General features: G+C 43.4%; 1 protein-coding gene across 2 annotated transcripts in view; it reads right to left on the reverse strand.

The window, feature by feature from the left end:
• CALU (calumenin) overlaps positions 1–24216 on the reverse strand; it is a 70125-nt gene that overhangs the window by 40161 nt on the left and 5748 nt on the right. The window contains exons 2-4 of one of the 2 annotated variants that reach the window (XM_069229408.1): positions 15015–15248; positions 3238–3431; positions 1987–2153 (exon numbers count right to left, since the gene is read on the reverse strand). In XM_069229408.1, the coding sequence (XP_069085509.1) occupies positions 1987–2153; positions 3238–3431; positions 15015–15235 (582 nt within the window). In that variant the 5' untranslated portion in view covers positions 15236–15248. Of the gene's footprint in view, positions 1–1986; positions 2154–3237; positions 3432–3488; positions 3683–15014; positions 15249–24216 lie in introns of both variants that reach the window. The other variant, XM_069229409.1, reaches the window with a different exon arrangement.

A 24216-nucleotide genomic window follows, 5' to 3' on the forward strand; every position in this document is an offset into this window, starting at 1 on the left:
CTAGCAGCGCTTGTGAATTTGCGATGCGCCACTGGTTTGCTGCTTGGACAGCAACCCTCTTCCCGGCTGCATCGAACTTCCTACTTTCTTTATCTGGGGGAGGTGCATCCCCAGAAGTGTGTGAGTTTGCCCGTTTTCTGGCAGCCCCTACCACCACAGAGTCTGGTGGCAGCTGAGAGGTGATGAAGACAGGGTCCGTAGGAGGCGCCTTATACTTTTTGTCCACCCTAGGCGTCACTGCCCTACTTTTAACTGGCTCCTTGAAAATGTCCTTTGCATGGCGTAGCATGCCTGGGAGCATCGGCAGGCTTTGGTAGGAGCTGTGGGTTGAGGAGAGGGTGTTAAATAAAAAATCATCCTCTACTTGTTCCGAGTGTAGTTCCACATTATGGAATAGAGCTGCTCTAGCCACCACTTGTGAGTAGGCTGTGCTGTCTTCCGGTGGTGATGGCCTAGTTGGGTATGTGTCTGGGCTGTTATCAGACACTGGTGCGTCGTACAAGTCCCACGCATCCTGATCTTGGTCGTCGTGGCTCATGGCGGTGTGAGCTGGCGAATGTGACGGGGTGTAAGTTGGCGAAGCCGGAGTTACAGGTGGAGGCGAGGGAGGAGGTGTTACCTTTTGTGTTGTTTGTTGCTGAGGAGTAAACTGAAGCGTTCTCTTTCGTTTGACAGGTGGAAGGGTACTGATCTTCCCAGTCCCCTGCTGAATAAAGATACGCTTTTGCGTGTGATCCACGTCAGTGGATTGCAGTTCTTGTTCAAATCTATGTTTCTTCATTTGAGAAGACATAGAATGCTCTTCGGTATAGGAGCCAGAAACAGGGTCTGATGTCGCTTTTTTCGGCTCCGAAAGCCCTGTCGATTGTTTTTTCGGCTCCGAGGTAACCTTCCTCTTTTTCTGTGCCGAAAATTCTTGGCCTCTATGGTCTTCGGCGCCACTGTCTCGGCGTCGATCGGTGTCGACACCGAACTCTCGGTGTCGATGCTTCTGTTTAGCACTCTCTCGGTCCCGAGGAGGCTGCGTGTCGGTGTCTCGACCGAAGTCGGACGATCTCGACACTGAATGGGCCTTTTTCGGTGCCGATTGTTGGTCACCGAGAATTTGGGTGGAGCCATGGCCGGTTGGCAGTGGCGTCCCCTGGGCCTTCTTTCCTTTTTTAAGGTTTGATCTCGACGTCTTACTCACAGTTCTTGTAGAGTGTAGCTCGTCGGAGTCTGAATCCTGGATGGAAAAGGATTCCTCCTGTTCTTCTTCTGTCTCGAACTGTCGACGCTCTTTTGGCGTGGACGCCATCTGCAGTCTTCTCGCTCGACGGTCGCGCAGAGTTTTTCGGGACCGGAACGCCCGACAGGCCTCGCAGGATTCTTCACTGTGCTCGGGTGACAGGCACAGATTACAGACCGAGTGTAGGTCTGTATAAGGATATTTGTTGTGGCATTCGGGGCAGAATCGAAACGGGGTCCGATCCATCGGCGTTGTCCTCCACGCGGTCGGGCCGACTAGGCCCCGACGGGGTGCCGAAATCTACCCCGAAGGGCACCGAAGCGCTTCGATGTTCAACGCGTCGTCGTATGTGTCTATCTCTAACCGGATCGCAACGATACCGTCGAAAATCTTCCGTCTTCAGCTATCTTTCCGTTCCGAAACTCGGAGCGACATGAACACGTCCGAACCCGATGGCGGAAAGAAAACAATCGAAGATGGAGTCGACGCCCATGCGCAATGAGCACAGAAGGTGGAGTCACTCGGTCCCGTGACTCGAAAACACTTCTTCGAAGAAAAACAACTTGTAACACTCCGACCCAACACCAGATGGCGAGCTCATGCATACCATGTGTATCTACAGCGACAGATGCCATCGAACACATATTTATGCAAGGACAAATTAAAAGCACCACTTGTGTGGATAGAATATCATTAAAATGTAAGTATTCTACTACAAACTCAATAAGAGTTTTGAGACAAGCATTAGGGTGACCCACCAGTACAACAATGTCCTTCATGTAGTCATACTCCTCAGGATGCAAGAAGGCTGTGAATTCTTCTTTCGAGGCAATCAGATCACCATCCTGGTCAGCCATTTTAAACCTTCGTTCGTCCCGCACCATCATCTGCTTGTAGTTAAAACCATCATCAGGATCAGGATCATCTAAGCAGACAGTTAGAGACTTGCTTTACTAATAAATTAAAGAAAATTAAACACTGAAGTTTGAAGATTGATCAATGCACCTTCCCCAGGCCCTTTTCTTTGTCCCCACGAGCCTATTTAATATGTTACTGTGAGACGCACTGCATGCATTTATAATTTATCACTTTAATTTGTTGATAGAGCTTCTTCAAACCTCCCCACAACTCACCCATCTTCCTTACGGAACAGTAACTCACTCTCATATAGTGTCTCTCTCTGACTTGCTACTGTAGGGTCCACTGGAAGCTCCCATTCACAAACTGCAATTCAGTAAACTATGCAGGCATATTACATTCACTCCAAGCCTGCAAGAAGAAGGTTAATGTAGGTTCGGCAGAGAGACCCTTCACAAAGTTAAGTTCTGCTGGAATTTTCTTTCACCAACTGCGCTAGTACAACTGATTCACAGTAAGCTTCACAGTGACTTTACCCTTCCACGTCTCCATTTACATGCCTTACTTCCGCAACCATAGATTTCAAGCAAATCTAGTGCGTTTTTCATCCCCATCTCGGTGAGAAAAGATACTGGAGCTACGGGCCAGAGCAGGCTGAAACGGAACATGCAGTCACCGTTCCAGCTACTATAACTTATTTATTTAAGGTGGTTGCAAGTGTCAGGGACATGTGACAGGATCTCTGGGTCTCACCTTTAGGTCTCAGACTCTAATGATGGTGAGTGGGCCACCCTCTAATGTGTACTTTAAGAACCAGGTTTCATTGGGCACAAGCACTGGATTATTGGTACTAAGCTAATGGGTAAACAAAGGAGTGTTTCTATAAGCTTTCCTAAATTATACCGCCAAACTATTTGAATTAGTACACGATTCCCTTTTTATAATCTGCAGACTCTTAAAAGAGGCATGATATCCCCCAGTCTAAAACGGAAAGGCAAAAGTGATACAAACTTTAAACAAAGACACCTCCAGAAAAGCAGTCAATTTGGTGAAACCTGGGAGTGAAAGTCTCTGGTTTGGTCTCATTACTAGAAAACATTTCATATAGTAGTAAGGCTTTTAAGCGGGTAAGTGCAGCACCAGCCCCTTACCCAGGTAGGTGCCATAGGTCACGTTGCGGTACTCATCCCAAGAGATGAACCCGTCCTGGTCCATGTCAAATTCCTGCCACTGCCGCTCCACATTGTCATACACGTACTTTCGCTGCGTCTTCTTAATCCAGGCAGTCAGCTCCCCCTCGGTCACCAACCCATCTTTATCAGCGTCTATCTTATCTACAATCATTCTACAAAGACAAAATAGGCAGGTTTCAAGGAGCCGGCTGCGAGAGAGGAGAACCTACCGAGTATGTAGCCGTATGTGGCGTTTCTATACTCCTCCCAGGAGACGAGGCCGTCCTCATTGAGGTCGTGCCCCTTCCACTGGCGCTCCACGTCCTCGTAAATCCAACGCTTTTGGGCATATTTTATCCAGTCACGCAGCTCCTCCACGCTGACAAACCCGTCCTTGTCTTCATCTATTTTACTTACAATCTTTCTGTGGGAAATGCAGAAAATCCAGCAAGAGATTAAAGAGGCAACGCGCTACATCGACCTCCAAGCAAAGGAATTCTAATCCGTAGACAGGAAGGCTAGTAAATGCTGCACAAAAAGAGGTAAGCAGGACCAGAGGACACCTGGTTAAAAAAGTGACTGTACAATTCAAAATAGCAGTCGCCAGGACCCCTTAACAAAAGTACGGGAAAAAAGGGAAGGGACATAGCCCACCAGAAAGAAGTTAGTTTAAAGAATCTAAAAAATGAAACCTTTACTCAAAGCAATATTTGTACCTCTCCTGCTTTATAAGGCATTTATCAGAAAAACAGGAGGGTTTAAGATGGGAAAACATTTTATTTTTCTTTATGGCCAAAAGACCTGGCACATAGTTGATGTAAAGAACAATTGCTCAGGAGTTGTGATCACTGCTGATGCCTTAGAATGCTTAGCAAGACTGTGGTACCATCAGAGAAGAACAACCTTAAACACTGGCTTGGGTGGGCGAAGTGCACAAACATTACTGATTTAGCAGATGAGATATTTACCAGTGGCAATAGGGAGTTTAACGGTACTGCTGCTTGCGGAAAATTTACCAGCAGTTCGATTAGTGGGGCAGAGGCATGTACTTGTGGTCCTTCTCTGTGTGTATTTTCCCTAGGCTCAAGCCAAAGACCATGTACTACTGGTACTTCTTTTCCAGGGGAATAGCGGGCAGATGAGTAATTGGGGGAGAGAAATGCAATGCCCAATGATCTATGGGTTGGCTATGTGATATGTAGAAGTAGTCCTACATCGTGTGGGTTGGTGTGGTTAGGAGGCCAAGAAAAGGTTATAGTACAAATGTCTATACGCCCGTTGGGTTAACATGGCTGACAACCTGTATCAGCAGCCTGGCTTTGTGTGTGTGAGCAAGGGAGCATGTACCAGCCCTCCTGTTACAGATGCTCTGCTTAAACAGTTGCTTACTTCACCTGTACAGCACCGAAAAATCCCACATTCTTAAATAGGCACCTGCACCATATGTGGGTGTAGATGATCTGTAAAAATCTGCCTCGCACTTTGTTTTCATTATATTGCATTACTCAATTTATAGCTAACAATGGGAATATTTCCCTGCTCTGACCCCTCAGCCCTGTACAGGTGAATCACTGGAAAACAAAAAGGACCAAACGGAAGACTAGTGCACATGCAAAAGCCAAGCAGCAAAAGCAAAGCAAGACTAGCCATGCCTTAACTTCAGTAATTTCACTCTGATGCTGGTGGTGCAGACCATGCACAGATGCCACACACTATGCTCAAGATGGAGACATGCACCACATTTAAATGAAAAGTTCTTGTGACTAAGGCTGGGTCAGAAAAGGGGAATGTTTGGGGGAAGAGGGCACAGCAATGGCAAAGCTAATAGGTCTGACATTGGCACTTTATGGTTACTTTAATTTACATTTTTGTTGCAACCCTACGTCACAAAATTAAATAAGAAAACAAAACAAAGAACCATCTAAACATGGTGGACATATGTTGGCGATAAAAGTTTTATTTTTTTTAAAGGAACTTTCTAGTGTAATTTTAATAGAACAGTGCAAGTGCTTCATAGGAGGGGGTTGTGCTAAGAAACTATGATTCTCATTTATGCTAAGCAAAGGTAAGGTTGGCTTTAAATTGCTAGAAACCTGAAAACAGGGGTTAAGCACACAAGAATGACAAAAAATATAACAAAATAAGAAACGGAAAGCTACAAGCATTAGCAAAGTAAAGCACTAGTCCAGCAGTCTTGGCTCTAAAGTCCACTACTTGTAAGGCAAATGTGTACGTACACACAATGAAGAAAAGTCTAAGAAAGCCAATGGCTGAAGTGAGCTGACCCACCACCCCATACTGTAATCTGTGGTGGGAGGAAGAAATATGTGAATGACAATTTAACAGACAAAGTTATGAAGCAGACTTCTGGGACATGATCACTGCACCACCGTGAGAGCCTAGAAATGAGTTCTACAGTGGGGAAGACGAGATGGGGGATGCAGCTGGCTCTGATAATACAAGGAAACATTCGTCTTGTAGGGAGGCGGCTGGAGGAGATAGCCCAGACTGTATTATAAATACTATAAACGCTTCCCTCTTAGCTGCAGTTAAAGCCCTCAACTGGCAGTCGCACAAATTAGAGATTCACCTGGAACAAACACATGTTGGCACCAAACGTGCGCATGATTGACAGGACACTAGACACATTAATCGGGAAATTGGACAATTGGGTGAACAAATGGAATGAAGGAAGCAGGGGAGCCAGAAGTGCAAATGACGCAATAATAGATACTAACTAACTTTGTACTAGTTACTGTAAAATCGCACAAGAAATGAGCAGGAAATACTGCTGCCTGGTGGGCGACAAGAAGTTAGGGGAATCAACGGTCACAGAAACAATAGAAAATGGGGAAACTGTCACCATAAAAAGACACCAGCGAAGAAGGAATGGGTTTGGCGTTAAGCATCTCGCCTCACACTAAAGGTCAATTGAGGTCACCTGTTCTTCTGGGCGAGGTTGTTGCACAAGATGGTATAATTGGGCTGGTGAGAGAAGTCTCCAAACCTTTTGCCTGGCAGCAGGTCCCAGAAAGTAACCGACAGCTAGCAGTACACTAGAAGAAAAAGCTAAAGAAATCACTCAAAAATATCAAAAGAAAGAACAATCTTAATGGGCAAAATGTAAGTGCCAGGCCGCACTACTCTGACAAACAGGGGTTCCACATTCTCAGCGGGTTTAGATCCATAGGAAAACTTCCCCACGTTCTGTCCCCAGTCCTCTCCCTCAATCAATTGCTGTGGCTGAAGCAGTAGAAGGGCAGGCGAGCTCCCATGGCTTAAAATCCCCAGAAGATAGCAATGGGGAAAGTAGACATGACAGACAGCCAACATCACCTTCGGCACATAATGCTCAGACAACTACGCATGCTCAGGCAGTATACCCCAAGGCTAAAGGAAGCGAGAGGTAAATTGAGCGTCTCTCGCAAATGAGGCAGTCACCAGTCCTGCAGTTGGGTGGTGCGGAGGCGGTATTAGGCCCGACAACAATAAGCTCAGGGGCACATCAGTCAAGTACCCACACAAATATTGCAGCATTGCCGGTCTAGAGAAGGTGCAGCAGTGAAGCACCACTGGTGATGCTTCACAACAAATTCCACTACTACACAATTGAGCAAAGAGTATAAGAAGCTGGCCTGTTTAGAACGAAGAGTCACACAGAAGGCAATTCCTGCCAGATCTGCCACGTCTTCACAGACTGGTCATATTCGGGGCCAACAGGAACATGGAATCTTGCGGAGGTAATCCTCCCCAGGGAGATTAAGTTGGCAGAATACAAGCAAGAATGGGGCCCCGGGCATGATTTACATGCAAGATCAAGGACCTCAATTAATTGGCGACCAGATCGTTCAGACATCTCAGAGCGCCTGTGCACACACGGGCTTGACCCCAACGCAAGCGCTCTATGAAAAATTAAGCAGAGAGGATAGCCTTGCAACTGGTCAAATCCCCTGAGGAAAATTGAAACGCCTGCTTTAATTCCTACCACGCTATTTGAAACGCAGGGGACGTGAGATATCTTTAACAGGTCCAACGTCCTGTGTCTGCTGCATAACATTCTATTGCTTTCTTATCTTACCTCAGGGCATCTGATTTCGGTAGATTTCAATGTGTATGTCTAGATTAGCCAGAGAGAATCTACATTGACAACATGGTCTGACCAGAGTACTGTTGAGAGGATCCTTACAAATTCTGATCTATTGAAAACCCTGGGCATATCAATCAGTAAACTGGAAAAAGAAAAATACTGCTTTGTCTTATCAATGGGAAAACAATTATCACACTCAGATAAAGAACAGATCAGCAACTTGAGAGGAACACCCATGATAAGCCCTCTGATGATGGACCAAAGAATTACTATACAACTGTTAGGGGACACAGGTGGCTCACGATGCACAAATGTGGTAATAGAACAGTGGACCAAGGTCTGCGAAATTTGAATTTGCTTCCAGCAGCCTGGATTATCAAGGGAAGACTGCATATGTAGCCATTAAGGAGCAAATTTTAAAACTACAAGAAGCATGATCAAGCCAGTAAGCTAGAACGGGGCAGGCTTGTCTTCCCTCATTGTGAGTTCTACCATGAGGGAGTTTCTAAACAACCCTGATATACTGTGTCTTCAGGAAACCTGGTCGACGGAGCCTCTACCCATTCCTGGCTTCATAATAACTCAGACTCCAGCACAAAAGAAAAATCTCTTTGACAGACACATAGGAGGCCTTGCAACATATGTAAAATTAGATTTACGGGTTAAGGTAGAGGTCTGGGACAAATCATCTTGGGACGTTCTCGTGGTGAGCATATATGGCCAGGCATTCAACAATAAAATAACCTGGTTTCAATTATTAATCCCTGTATCAACCCCCACAGGGAGAAAATACAGGCAAATGTTAAACGTATTTTATCTCTGATAAAGGAATTCCTCTAGGAGCACCCGAATCATGAGTGTGTGTTCACAGATTTTAATCTTCACAATCTGGGTCAAGCTGCCAGGCAACCAGTGGACCCCGCAAGAAAGGCCTTCGAAAAATGTCTTAAGAAGCTTGCCCTGAGAGAAACCAAATCAAAACAAAATCATAATTGGTACACCTTTAACAACTTTAAGGAACATCTCCACACTAGATTACATCCTTGTAAATACAGGATTGTGGGCTAGATGTCTAAGCCATCAGGTTATTCACAGATTGGAAATCGATCACAATCCTGTGGTAATTGAAATCTGTCTCAGGACAATGAGGCATCAGACATATACAGCTAGCGGAAAGCTGTTATCTACTAATCCACATCCATTAATAAAACGGGTGAAATGGGGTACCGCCTGCTTCTCTAAGTATGTGCAATGGAAATTGGCTCGCGGTTCTCTAACGTCTGAAAAGAGGACAAGTCGGGTGGCAAACCCGTGGGTCACTATGGTTATGGTATGACTTAAAGAACGCTTTGCAGGCAAATGAGGCTAAAACTAAGATCCTGATCGTTGGTCGACAACCAAAAACACATTTAATGGAACAGAACCTCTGCCCGCTAAAGACAGAGATGGCAACTAAATATAATTACCTTGGAGTCTGGATATCAGATACTGAGAAAAACACATATCAGGCAGCATCGCTGGTAGAGAAAGCGGAGAGAATTACCTATGCCCTGTCCAAACTCCACCATAGGCTTAAATCTCCCACTGCACAGGAAGTTAGGAGACTCATTAAAGCCAAACTATTACCAACAATTACATACGGCCATCATGCATACCCTGGCAGACTCACCACACTACTCGAGAATTGCCATCTAAAAGTCTACAAGAAAACATTTTGTATCCCAAGAATTTCAAGGCACACAGTGCTCGTCTGGAATTTGACATGGTGAGGATGGATATAGAATGTAAAAAGGACAATCAAATTCCACCACTGAGTGTGAAGGGCTAACACAGCTAGCCTGCGTGGGACTCTAGAAGCAATTTTCAAAGACAATTCAAGCAACTGGTCCAGGTATTTACAGAGTGCAGAGGAATCCTTCGACCTGGTTCCAACTTACGTGCAAGATCCCTTATAACTATGACCCTGTGAAAGAAAATGTTACAAGAGCATGGGGTGCCGGTCTCAAGGAAAGGCGACACCGCTTATATCAGGAAATTCAAGAGACCTAGATAGTCTGGTGGAGTCACAAGTGGACTTGCGCCGCCAACCATATCTAAAGGCGACCCTAGGTGCCCGTGCGTTCCGAAGCATACTGCAGATGCGGCGGTTAACTTTTACCACATGGGAGCATAGATGCCATTGGAATTCCTCACACAGCACTCAAACAATGCAGGCTGTGCCATTACAACACAGAAATAGTAGTCCATCTTGCACGTTGCTGTCCCGGACTTTCTTTACAGAGGCACTTATATCTAAAACCTTTATTTCTGAAACACGGGTTAAGAACATGTAAAAAGGCTTTGAAGTACATGTTCACAGCGGTAGTCCCTGTGGAACTTGCCTGCTTTTGTAAATTTCTTCACTGAAGCCAGCAGTGCTCTCCAGGAGGCATGGGATAAGCAAGGGTCAGCGACTTGGGGCTCTGACGCCTGAAAGCAGGGCTCAAATTATCAACTGCATAACACTTGTAGTTTATTGACTCTACTTCAAGTCTAAAACTCATCAAGACATGAACATGGCACTTAAGTCTCTCAGCTGCGCCTTAAATTATCTGGTATACAGCTAACACACACGACTGTTGCACAGCAGATGATTTTATCTATATGGATCACATTTTTTATTTCGTTTTTAACATTTCTTTTTAAGCATACTGTAATACAACTACTCTTGACAGTAGTGTATTTTATACTTTGCTAGTAGATGATTTGCAATTATGTCACGCCTTTTACTTTTATTTTGCATATGGGTAGTAGATGATGGTAGGCACTTTAATTTGTTGACTTGATATACACTCCATCCACTTTTATCTTTGTTTTACTCGTGTACGAGGTCTTTGCAATGATTTTAAGTAAATATGCAATAAAGTTATGATGATGCCGAGTATGCCACCCAGGTACAACCCTGCTGCACATACTACTTCTGAACTCACTCCTAAGTACACTGGCCCAGGACACGGGTGATCACACAACAAATGGACTGCCAGCTGTACACTCCACCCAAATACACTCGGAGGCATACGCATTATTATCTGCACACTCATCACCATCCTGTCCCTTGCTGTCGTACAGGATACAAATCTCCTTGTAGGCATAGCTCTTTTAGGACACATACATCCCCCAACTCCTCGCTGCTTCTGTGTTGCCTCTACACTCTCTTTTGCCCGCATTAAAAAAAAAAATCATCTAACTATGCTGCACACGAACAACATAGCAATAAAAATTGGCCAAGTCGATACTATGTATAGGCAAGACCTATTGGCTTTGGTAATGCTTTTTTTTTTTGCAGAACCAAATGTGATACACCATTCTGTATTTACATATAAACCAAATATGTAAAAATATATAATATGTATACAGGAACTCTTGTCCTGTCAGGAAGGAACACATCTGATAGACTGGATTGTGCTTGTACATGCTCCTTTACAACCTCGGACTATACGAGTCAACATTTACCATTTCCCAAGGGTGTCCATATAAAATAACAGATGGTGCTATGTAATGCTTACAAGATGCCTTTTTAACTTTTTAAACCTTGGGTGCATTGATGCTTGGTAGGAATGCCGTCTGGTAGTGTACAGTGAGTCTATATGGTTTTTGAGGTGGGGGTCGTGACAGCAGTTGTATAAAGTTATTCACTCTTTGTAGTACAATTTATTGATTTATACATCTTTAAAGAAAGATGTTGTTACAGAAAAAAATATTGTGTTGCTTTATTTAAGCCACAACTCTTGGTTGAGTTTTTTTGGAGGTGGGTTTTTTCTTCTGTCTTGTTTGTCTCTACTGCTCTATACAGCAGCAACCCAATGTTATTCATTCTCTTTTGCAGAGGTGATTGTTTGTATTCCCAGATGAAAGAATGTCTTTACTTGCAAACATTACTTCAGTCAATCTGTTCTGTTCACTAGCCTTTGGTGGTTGAACCCTGTTGCTGTGATGTCTTTAGATTCTAAATGTTGTAAATTTGGGAATGCTATTAATAACCTGACCATATCGTCTCAGTTCTAAATGTAATTTCTCCTAAGAGATTTGTACTCGGGTTGAAAGAAATGTTACATTTGCATCTGTTTTATCTATTCTACTCATACGGGTGTCCTTCTTTATCAAGTCTTAGACTATTTGTGGTCCCTGGAGTTTTATTTTGCCTAATGTGCTTGTGAGGTCTAATGAAGAAGCCTTTAGTATTTCCTAGAGGGTTGCTCCTCTGTGTCGTTGTAAGGCTGTACATCCATTATCTTGTTTAATCAGTGAGCTTTTGTTGTGGAAAATGTATATTCTGGACACCTTTTTAGCCTGACTTGTGGTGAACATGTAGGTAGTGGATTCTGCTGTTCAGGCTTTATTATTTCAGTTTGTTTAAATTGTTCACTTTGAGCCCCTTCTACATGTATGATCATTCTGCAAAAGTCCATTTGGTGAAGTCACAACCGCTTCTGTGCGTTTTAAAAATTAGAAACATTTTATAGTGTAAGCTTGGTTCCATCCTTACCATATTCCTGATTATTTCAGTTTCTGCAATATTTTCTCCCCCCCCCCCTCTTGTTTACATAGGTGAATGTGGGTTTTGGTCTATTTTGTCTCCCACCGTTAAATTTGCTAAGGTATGCATCTGCAATGAGCTTGTAAAATGTAAACACTGTTTGGCATCATTCATGGCGGCTAGATTTCTGTCATTAACAACAAGTTAATTTAAGCATTTTTTGATTATATAATGCTAACAGGACAACTGTTTGTAGGTTATACTTAAAAAGAGATGGTGTGCCCAATGGTACTTCCTCCTCAGCAGTACTCTGGTCTGCTCAGATAGTTAAAAGTGGAGCACTGTGCCCAGTTATAGAAGGTTGCCTAAAACAAGATGAAGACAATATGAACAGTCTAAAGATGCAAAATCAAAACAGCTGCAAGAACAAATATCTACCTTACAAGGGACAAATGAACCGTAATAGAAATACAACATAAAAATTCCTAAACAGAATAAACAAAGAGTCTGTTTTACAATTGGAAGAGTAATCCTCGAAATATAAATGATATGAAACGGATTATGGAAGCAAATATATTGCTTCAGAAAACCTATTTTTGCAGCTAGGTAATGTGCTTTCAAAAACAAGGAACAGCACAGTTCAGAGGTGGATAGAATGAGTGGCAACACAAGTGTTGGGAGAAAAATACCAAACAAACGTAAAACAGGTTGTACGAGATTTTGCATGACTGAAAAATAGTTGAAATATAATATTGTTGGTATCAGTGATTGAATATTTTGGAATCGGGATGGCTGATGTCTAATTTATTCTTCGTTCTGGGCGGTTTATACTTAAGGTTTACCCGGCATAGCAACAGTTGAAAGGACAGTTCGCATAATGGGCAACAAACAGGCAGCAAAAGGCCAAATACAGAACTTGTGGAATCAAGGAGTGCAACAATTTGAGCAACGTGGCGCAATTTAGAGGATCTCAAAATATAAGTAGATGGAAGGTATGGAACATGCAAAAGCATACATACTAAAGAGAGGAAAGCACACTTTCAGTGAGAGTACTAAAATCACTAAAGTTACATACAGTGAGGATTCGCCAAATAGCATGTGGTTTGCGCTGAAATTTAGAAGGCTCACACACTTCAATAAGCGTCCCTTTTAAAATAAGCGTGAGCCACATGAGAACTGCTTAACTTTTGAGTTTGCACCTGGCAGCGTTGCAGGGCAAGATTCATCTTGAAACATCATGCTCTTCTGCAATGGAGCAATGGGCTGGTGTGCGAGACAAGGGGAGCCCATTTACACTGGAAGAGGCTGCCCTCCTAAACATTTTAAAATCTGGGGGAAATGTTGGAGCTGCTATGGCTTAGCATGATGATGTAGGTCTATGGCATGATCACCACCACCCCCTTTTTGCCCATTAGGTTCTAGTGTAATGACTGCTGTGCACTGGACCCTGCTGACCTAATTGCATGTGATCTGACCCTTGAATGTGCATTTGTAATCTGCTTATCCCCAACTGGCACACATTAACTTCCGTCCCTGGTAGATGGTACCAGGGGTACCCAAGGCCTGTAATTTAGGAGTGTCCCTCGTGCCCTGCAACACTTGTTGTCCACCACGAGTGTGACAAGGTAAAATATGACACCCAGACTTCAACTGCAGGCTAGCAGACCAGTTTTAAAATGCTAACTTTATTGTGCCACTTAAAGTAATGGCAAAGGCAAACCTTCTATTTTTAGCATATATAAGTAACCCCTTTCGCAGGTCTAACGTGCCCTAATGCAGGGTGCTGTATATTACATGCAGATTTTTTTTAATTTTTTTTAAACATGCCCAGACAGTAAAAACCCCACACTGTTGTTTTTCACTCTAGAAAGTAATCAGCAAACAGGCTGGCATCTTGTGGTGTGCTCAATTGGCTAGTATGCTGCCCCATCCCATGAGCTCATAATGGGCATAAAAGTGGCACACAGACCTCGGATAACATCTGTACTGGAGACTGTACCGAAGGACTGCCGTGCTGTTCCCTGGACCTAGCAAAGACAGGGTGCACCAAAGACTGGACTGCACATGTTGCACCTTGGGCTAGCAAAGAGGACTGTGCCTGTGGTGTCTCGCTGGAGTCAGCCTTAACTCCCAGAGAAGGTGACTCGACTGTTGGCTGACTTCCTGCTACAGCCAAAGGACCATAAAAGCTGAAGAAGCCTGCCTTGGAGAGTTGGTAGCCAAGAGCGCCTGATCGCCAAAGTGCAGACTAGGAGACGGAGTCCTGACCCTCAAAAGTTGCAACCGAGTTTGATAGACTAGGGAGAGTTGCTGGAGTGCAGTTTGGTCACCCGGTAAGGATGTTACTGCCATTAAAGGGAACCGCTGTTTTCGCTGTAATCAGAGACCAATAGCAACTGTTTTTTAGACTGGGCTTCACCCGGACTTCAAGGGACATCAACCCCTGAGTCCAAAGTCACCCACCCATGTTTGTGGGCTAAGGGGGTGGCCCCAGAAAGAACCCCCCCAACACTAGCCTAGCACCCTCAGCATCCTGCATCTTTTGCATCAAGACCATTCCATTGATGTCTATGAAGGTTTGACCATAGAGCCTGTGACTGGACTGGAAACTGCTTTGACTATGAGGTAACTGTTCAACTGGACCTAGTTAGTCCCAGTGAGTAGCACTCTGCCGGAATTGGTACTCACAAAAGTGCCTATAGCCATTTTTAATTTACCTTTTGTGGCTAGCCCTAAACCCTAAGTCACAGAAGATTACAATGATTTATTGCGCTAGGAGAAAATCTGATTATTTGTTTAAAAATTCATATCTCTGGAACCCTCAAGTGGATTTTGTCAGAGTTGTCTATTCAAAGATAAAAATACATTTTTTTAAATAAAGTGTTTACGTTTATATTGTGTTGCATTTTTTAAATGCTTTACATTTGTCCTTTGATTAAGCTGCTCTGAGTCACTTCTACGTAGGAATGAGCTACTGTCTTACAAACAACCCTGCCAAGACCCAATAAGAAATTGAGACTTAATGCAGTGTGAGGTCGCACAACCACACAAAAAAATAAAATTGCCTCACACACACACACTATTTGATATAAAATAGTTCACAAAAATCTATAACCCATGGATATTAAAAAATATATATATATATAATCTTACCCAAGTCTTTCCTTACTCTCCTCTGGTGTTAACTGGTCAAATGTTTTGGCATCGTCGGCTCCCAAGAAAGCATCATGATCGTAATCAAAGTTCTGCTCATCATCATGTAGCTTGTCACTAAGTTGGGGGTCGTGGTGAACCCGCTCCTTCTTGTCTGTTGGCTTACTCAAAGCACAGAATGTGCAGAATGAAAGGCACAAGAGGAAGTGGCGCACATCCATGGCTGCGGGTTATCTTGAAAAAGAAAGAGGTCCAGTTAGTAAACAGGCTACTGCTGAATCGCTAGCTAATAAACCACAACCACTGGCTGGAACCATCAGACAGCCAAATGGCAACAAATCCCCTCCATTTTAGATGGTCAGAGAAAACTGTGGACAGTAGATTAAGGCTCTGATTTCAGACCTCTTTCACTTCCAATCTTCTAAAAATAACAGATTTCTGCACGCAAAATCAAATATAATGCTACTCTTAAAACGTTTGTCTTCTCCCACTAGAAGAGTCGTTGAAAGAAAGGGAAAAGAAATGCGCACACAACTGGCCTGCTACATCTAGGAGCACTGTCCATTTCCTAAGACATCAAGACAACTTTCATTGAGTACAAGTCACGGAAACACTGGGACAATTGACACACAAAAACAACTGAAACCACAAACATCCCAATGAAGGACAGTTGAATAAAACAAAGGCTAAAAAAAGACGACGATATCAAGTAGACACAATGACAGAAAAAATAAATGTATTATTTAGTATCTGCGTAATACAAACTAACCTTGTAACAAAAATAAGATAATGCCATTGTACTTGTAACTAATTACCACAAGTCACTTGTGCAATATTTCACATTTGTCCTGCTTTCAAGAAATAAAAATGTAGAATATTTTCTAAAATGTAATGTGAATTGAATATAGTGTATGGATCAATTCTGTTTTTTCCAAGTGCTTAGTTATACACACATGCCCGACCTTCATCCATCAGCTGGCGAGGCATCCAACAGTGACACAGAAGTTTCAGTAACAAAGATGAAACTCCTACATCCAATTTTCCCCTTGCTTTCACACTTTGTTAGAAACAAGGTAGTATCTTAAGTAGCTAACTTAATAAAACTTCCTCCCAAAAGTTCCACAATTTGGTACCCTGCCAAAGCATTAAGAAAGGGTCCCTGTACCCACATAATGCTACCTGCATCTTTATGATTTAGTGGGATCTCTGTCATGAATCTTTGAAGAATTGCAGTACCAGTATGTGCCAAACTTCACCAGAGTATCTCTCTCCGCTTGTGGAGTCATACAGGCTATATAAAACATTTTACGACATTCTTGAGTGATCTTCCCGTACTCAGCCTCTCATTTCCACTGCCGTGTTTTTTCTATATGCGGGTTAACAACTGTCAAGAACGTCTATATCTCAGGCAGTAAATGCTTGTCCCTTTCTTTTGTAATCAGCTACCATTGGGTGGTTGATGGTGTAAGGTTTTCAGATGTAGGAGTTATACATTGCCTAATTTGGCAGTAGCAGAGCATGTCTTATTCCGCCACTCCAAATTCAGCTTTAATTTGTTCTAATGATTTTAGGCCTTTCCCTTCTCATGCAGCCTGTATCTAGTCTTTCAAAGCAATTCTGCCTGTGCTGGAGTACAATTTGGTTTGCCAATAACAAGTGTTACTGGTGAGGGGAAGGTTGTAAAGTCATTTTTGGTGTCAGTGTTATCCCATGCTGCCAGTAGTCCCTAAATGGCTGTTTATGTGTTCATTAATAGCAGCTGGGGAAACAGGCATTAGCATGGCCAATAGGTCTCGCTTTTGGGACCTTATAAGTGTTTAGCCAAATCTATTTGCTTTGCCAATGTCTTTAAGCTATGTTGTAGAGCATTCTAGCTGCTATGCAGCATGTTAAGAAGTTATAATAAAAATGTGTTCTAAGCTTTTTTTGTTACCATATATAAAGAACACTACATACACACACACACACACACACACACACACACACACACACACACACACAGAGAGATAGGTGCCGAGTGATGCTGAGGTGGTGATGCGCTGGTGCTGAATTGCTGCTGAGGTGGGGTCACGCTGGTGCACCAATGCAGAGGTGGTGCGATGCTGATGTGGAGATGGTGCTTCGCTGGTGCCAAGTCGGCATTTTTTTTTTTAGTAACATAAGATTTTGTAAGCACAGTGCAAGTGATGTGCAGATGAAATCTTAAAAAATAGTGACAAACTTAGGTCAAATGGCCAGAAGTGAAAGCCTACAAGTAACAGAGAGAGTCACCATGGTCGTGCGCAACACACCAAAAGGAGGGACAAATCCAATTGTCCACAGAAAAGTAAGGAATTATAAAGGGCACAAAAAGGAATGAATTACTAGAGTAAGGCATGCTCCAAGCCCACAGATGAGATACAGCATGCCTCGCAGAGGCAGCGAAGACCCGGCCTCGGGGAGACCTAAAAAGACAGCTCGGATGAACACAACACTAGACTCCTACCATTAATTGTTTGGTCTAAACCTATAGACAAATTTAGCTGCTCAAAACCTATTGTCTACTACAGTAGTTCTTAATCGATTGACTTCTGAGATCCACAATGTAAGCATTATTGGAATAGGGAGACCATCAATGAATCATCATTGCAATCCAGGGACCCCCACAGTCATTTTTGGAATTTAAGGACCCTTCCAAGAAACCTAAGATACGGCGTTTGGAAGAAACGCCTTCCTATGACATCTCTTGTATACGTACATGAGCTGCCGGGAGTACATTCAGCTTTGCGTAGAACAGCCACTCGTCCCGTAAGTGTATGAGGAATTTTAAGACTGTGGAATCCTCCGTCATGTTTTTCACAATAATTTCTAAATCTATGTCACTTTTTAGAATAACACCTCTGTGTTGCCAGTCTTTTAATTTCTTTGAAAACCACCATGGTTATTTTGGGCAGCTTGAGGTGTCCAAACCCGAGCCATGCTGCCAAGCTGAGCGTTTTGGGTTCCATGTGGAACACCCTGCCTTGCTGCATGGATAGAATGCCATGTTGGGTTGGTAGTGGCACGCAAGACCATCACGAGGTTCGAGAACCATGCTTGTGTGGCCCATCTTAGTCAACTGAGGATGATAGATAATGGTCATGGTCGCCTGTTTGTAAATCTCCCTGAGCATTCTATTGATATGGCAATCGCCAGTGACCGGTAGTTTAGGTAAGTGTTGGAATTGTGTGCTGTTGCAAACATGTCCACGTGACTTTACCATCATCTGAAAACCTGGTATTGTGCTTGTGCGCTTAGATCCATTAGTGGGCAGTGCGGTTTTGCCTTCTTAGTCTGCTTGCTACTGTGTTTTCCACTCCCAGTAGGTGGACTGCCACTAGTGCCCTGGTCTATATCCCTTGTGCTAGGGTGGATAGCACATGTGATCTTGTGCCCACCTTTCCCCGTTTGATGAGGTAGAATATTGCTGTGCTGTTGTCCGTTTGCATTTGGATGACCTGCCCTTTCAGATCTTGAACTCTAGGATGTTTTATGTGTTTCACCACGTCCTCTGGGCTATACAGGCCCCTGTTTTCTAGTCTGTTTATGTATGCTCCCCACCCCCTGTGGGATGCATTTGTCGTGACGATGACTGTGGAAGTTGGTTGTCTGCAAGGTCTGCCAGCTGTGACATTCTTGCTGTTCCAACATTGTATTTCCTTGTGCACCCTCTGTTAGAACCCTTAGATCTTCCCAACTCTTAATTGCCTGTGACCACTTTTCCCAACTCCCAATTTTCCCTTTCTGGTAGTGCTACAGTGGTCAACTTTTCCAAGCTGATGAAGAAACCAAGTTTGCATAGCATTTACATGCCCTTGTTGGTGATGCCGCTGCACTATTGGTATAACTGCACCGCGGCCAGACATTTTGTGAACACCCAAGGTGCTGATTTTATCCCAAAGAGTAGCACTGTGAGAACCTAGTCTATGATGAATCTCAGGAACTTCATGTGTTTTTTTTTAGGGGGTTTATTTGCAAGAGCAGGTACGCGTCCTTAAAGTCTACTGTTGTCATGTAGTCCCACTTTCTGAGGAGGATGAGCTCTTGCAGTGAAACCTTTGCATCTGAGATCCAGGATGGGCCCAAAGTAGCCACCTGGTTTGGGCGTCTTTTCTGTGATTTTAAAGTTCTATGCAATATCCTGTTTTATAATGTTGATTATACATTTGTTGGAGGTGATCTTGTATCATTCCTTGAGAATGCTTTAGATTCTGCCCCCAGTGTTTTTGAGTGTGTTGGGATGGGGGGTCCACTGTATTACCACTGTGTTGGTGTGTTGTGGGCCGGCTGCGCAGTGAAGGATGTTTGGGAGGTAAATGTCTGTCTGATCTTGAATCAGAGACGAACCTTCATGTGGCTTCTGTCTGCCACCCAAGCTCTAACCTCATCTGTCAAGAATACAATACTGAGCATTAGCTTTCGATGTAAAATGAGAGGAAAAACAGATACCTCTCCAGTGACTCAATTGCACAACGTGAAAGAAGGAAAAAAAAAAATGTACATTTAAAAAAAATTAAAAACAAAAAAAAGATCGGGGGAATGTATTTTACCCATTGACGTCTATTGAGGCAGAGGCAATTTCAGGTGGGAGACAGCTAAAATAAAGCCATTTTTGGCCTAACTTTTTTAGTTTCTCACCTAAATTGGTCTAACGTCATGTATGCTTTATAGCGTACCTTGGGCCACTGGAATTACGCAATTGTGAGGCTGCAGAGTCTTTTTTTTTTTTACATAATTATAGATTTGCTGCATTTGCCATATATTCCGCTATATGCTGCATAAAATCTGCAAATTAACAAAAACAGGCAAACCAAAAAAATCTAGCGCACACATTTTCAAATGTTACTAAAAACGCAGCAACATATGTTGCTGCATAGTGCAAGGCCTGTTGCAAAGCTTGAATGGTCACCTTTCTGTTGCTTATTTGCTACAACAGTGTTAAACTGGTACTAATAAGGGGCAACCAATGCCCAGATGAAGTCAAAATTATAAAATAATGAAGTAATACTATCACAAAACGTGCTTTATTACACCAAAAAATGTGCCCTTTCCTGCTTTTTTTGGTACATATTCAGACTGTGGAGCTATCAATAGATTATGTGGCAAACGCAGCAAATCCAAAATTATGCAGAACACAGGTGACAATATCAAAAAAACACCATTGCTCTCATCTCACTGACAAATGGCCATTCTCAAACAGCACAAGCTAAACCCCGCACCATAATCCACTTAGCAGTTCACCAAAGCCATATAGTTGCAGGGATGTGGTATTCCTATCGCCCGACGCCCGGAACATCTCGTTTGGGGTCAAGGGCAACAAGTTTTCATGTTTATTTTATCCTTGGGACAAGTAGGCCCAACCCTCTGTAGCACAAACCCTGGCTGTTGGTTTACAGACAGTGGAACTCTCTCCAGTTGAGGTAATGTGTTTCCAAAAGATAATGCTGTTCGAACTTGTATTTATGGTTCATTATTTGAAAGCCTTCATTATTAGGGTGAGTGCTGTAAATGTTTTAAGGTCACACTTCACTCCTGACGTTGGTTCCAGTACAAACAAAAAAAGTGTACAAACATGTTTGAAAAGTTTAGGCTATGAGGCCAAGTATAATGCTCCCAGAATGCTCTCTGATTAGATGCAAATGTTTGCAGAAGCTTGTAAGCAAGAGAGAAGAGTCTTTTCTTTTAAAATAAAATGTTCAGAAAAAATGCAAGTAGGGAAAGTTTCGCTACCATGAAATTTTAGGTGCTATTTCTTTGAAGTGTCATTTAGTAAAGTGTGTTGATGCATGCTAGTATTTCCCCAAAATATTTCTAATGGAAAATCAGTGTAACCATTTTCAACACGATTACGGGAAGCATGAAAATAAACAAACACTGAAAAAAGTCAACTGATCCGACATATTTTTATAAGTCTTTTAGTTTCATCAATGCGTGTCTTGTTTTGACATAGCTTTTGTAACACTTTATTGTTCTGGGAGCTACCAGGCCCTCAACATTGTAACAAACACTGGCAAAAAAAAACAACAAAAGTTTTTGAACTCTAAAAGCACACGTTGCCACCAGTGGCATAACAAAGGCCCCGCAGCTGCCCTCCAGGTGGCCCCTTCAGCACAGCACCTGCCCTGAGTGAGTCTGAAGAGGGGGGCTCCTCCATGTTCTTTGCAAAGGGGCACCCTCCAGTTTCGTTACGTCACTGATTGCCGCTGTAGGTCCTGACACTGAACAAAACTACTTTGTGTGCCAATATGCTCCTTGTGGAAGAGCAGAATGCGATCACTCACAGTAAAGCCAGACGATAGAGAGAGAAATAGAAGTTTAATAAAAAAAAAATGTCTTTGTTAACACCAGACCTAATTAGCGACCAAGACCCACATGTAGGTAGCTTTTTGCATGTCGCAAACAGCAAATTTATTTATTTGCGACGTACAAAAAGCACATCGCAATGCACAAACCCAGTTTTGCGATTCGGTAACCTGGTTACCGAATCGCAAAACGGGTTTGCGACTCGCAATTAGGAAGGGGTGTTCCCTTCCTAATTGCGACTCGCAGTGCAATGTAGGATTGTTTTGTGACCGCGGGCGCAAACCAATCGCAGTTTGCACCCCTGTGGACCACTGCCTGCTCTGAAAAAATGAAACGAAAACATTTCATTTTTGTAATGCATCTCGTTTTCCTTTAAGGAAAACGGGCTGCATTACAAAAAAAAAAAAACTGCTTTATTGAAAAGCAGTCACAGACATGGTGGTCTGCTGTCTCCAGCAGGCCACCATCCCTGTGAGGGCCGCCATTCGCAAGGGGGTCGCAAATTGCAACCCAACTCATGATTATTCATGAGGTGGGCATTTGCAACCCCCTTGAGAATCGCAGATGGTGTCAGGGACACCATCCTACATTCGGATTTGCGACTTACAAATTGCGAGTCGCAAATCTAAACCTACCCACATGTGGCACCAATTTCTTAAAGAAAGTCACAAAAGTGCACCAATGGTTAATGTCTTTGAATTAGTGGCTTTCAAGAGAAGTATACCAAGAAATCGTACCCCAATAAAATATTTGTGAACTGTATTTTAGCATGGGTAAATACGCATGTGTAGATTTGCTCATGTGAAAATCTATTGAGCATTTGCAAGTTCATTTTCCCTCCAGCCACTTTCTTCCCAACCCTGGAAGAAGTTCTAATTCTGCCATTGTCAGGAGTAAATTTTCAACCTTTCTTATTATGGGAAAATATTAGAGAGAAGCTGGTGAAAAGCTTTAAAACATGCAGGTTAGTAGGTTTGCAGACTCCAAGGCATTCCCGCCCTGGAACTATTGCTTACTGCTTCCTCCAGCCCCAGTATGCAGATCTGCAGAAAGTTGGCAAAATAAGGAAATTGCTACAGTAGGTATTAAAACTGCAAGTACTCAAGCCCTACTATAGTAGTAGCCCTGGCATAATCAGAGAGGCTATTATCAGAGCTCTTACATAATGAGATTGCTGCCATAATTTGTCGCCACACTACATGGCACCAAAGGGACAAGTAGATCTTCTTACAGGACAAGTAGATTTGAGAAGCAACCTGTCCCCTGGACAAGTAGATATTTTAATTAATTCTGCACCCCTGAGTTGTCAGGCAAAAAAAAAAAACTGTCACACGTTACACAACATGAACCTGAGAAGTAAGTCAAGAGGACTGCTTCTTGGGACACCAGATGCACAACAATGCATCATGAGGTACCACGATGATTCTATGGCAGACACAGTACTGTGGAAGAGTATAGGGCACTGATCCCCTCAATCTAGAGCAAAACATTGCACAGTGACGTTCTGATATAGGCAAATAAAAGTACACCAAATGCATTCTTTGATCAAGCTCACTTTTCTTTCACACTACTGCATAAAACCCAGTTCAAATCGTAACCCCTTAGGTGCTGAGATTTTGCAACACCCAGTGCCAAGCTTTTATTTATTTATTTTTACGTTGGGGCGCTTACACTTTCATAACTTTTTTCACAAAAAATATCCAGGCAAAGCTGCACCTTATTTCCCTCAAACCATGGAGATTCTTAAGATAACCAGGGTTTGAGGATTCTCTCGTAGGGAAGTGAGCAAACAGCCAAAATGTAACATTCATTTCAAGGAGAGAAAAAAGTGCAGTGCAAGAAACTACATTTTTCGTCTTAAAATGTTTTTTTTTTTTTAATTTAAATGCATCAACAAAAGCTCTGCTGTTTTATGTCAAGACTGCAATGGAGCAAGTTAGTTACTTTAAGGCACGTGTTATAGTTAGCTGAGATAACTGTAACTGGTGAACGTCAGTGTTATTTGAGATTAAAATGTTATGTTTATCAGTACTGAGCATGAAAGGGACCAGAGGACCCGATTCCACTTTATATGGTCCTCCTCGGGGCTTCCGTACTTGGGGATCGAGCTGGGCTCCACAGTCGCCCGCACGGCGTCGTTGAACCATGCGAAACTAACCCGGGAGGTGCAGCGCGACTTAGAGACATGGGGGAGACTCAAACTGTCTTGGTTGGGCAGGGTGTCGACAGAGAAAATGACCACCCTACCACGTATACTCTGTTTCAGGCACTTCCACTGGAGCCCCCGTCGCGAACGATAGCGACCCTCCAAACGGTGGTTCTACGATCTATATGGGAAGGGAAGGCGGCGCGGTTACCGCAACAGGTGCTGTATCGCCCTAAGAGGGAGGGTGGACTGGCAGTCCCCTGCCTCCTTCAATAGTTCCAAGCAGCACAACTGCTTTTCCTCTTGGAATGGAGCCGACCGTTTTCTGAGAAGCATTGGTGCTTCATGGATCAGGCAGTGGCTGGCTCGCACATATGGAAGGAACCCTGGCTTAAGCGCCGTCACAGAGCGCGGGGTTGTATGTATCCCCGGTCACGGAGGTTTCGATGAGGGGGTGGGATCGGGTGGCCGGCAGGGTGGGTTTGACAACCTTCCCGTCCCCAATGACTCCCTTGGGTGCGAACCCTGATTTTGCTCCGGCCTACAGTCTGAAGCATTGAGTTGATGGTATGAGGGGGGCTGTAAAAGGATGGGATATTTATTCGATGAGCAGGGGGTTATCCCCTTTGGCCGGGTGAGGGAGATATATGGCCTAAACGAGGCCGACAGGATGATGTACTATCAAATACGACACTGGGCCCTGCTTCCAGCCAATAGGATATTAATAGACAGGCC

This window comes from Pleurodeles waltl, chromosome 4_1, assembly GCF_031143425.1.
Source record: "Pleurodeles waltl isolate 20211129_DDA chromosome 4_1, aPleWal1.hap1.20221129, whole genome shotgun sequence".
Taxonomy (NCBI): Eukaryota; Metazoa; Chordata; class Amphibia; order Caudata; family Salamandridae; genus Pleurodeles; species Pleurodeles waltl.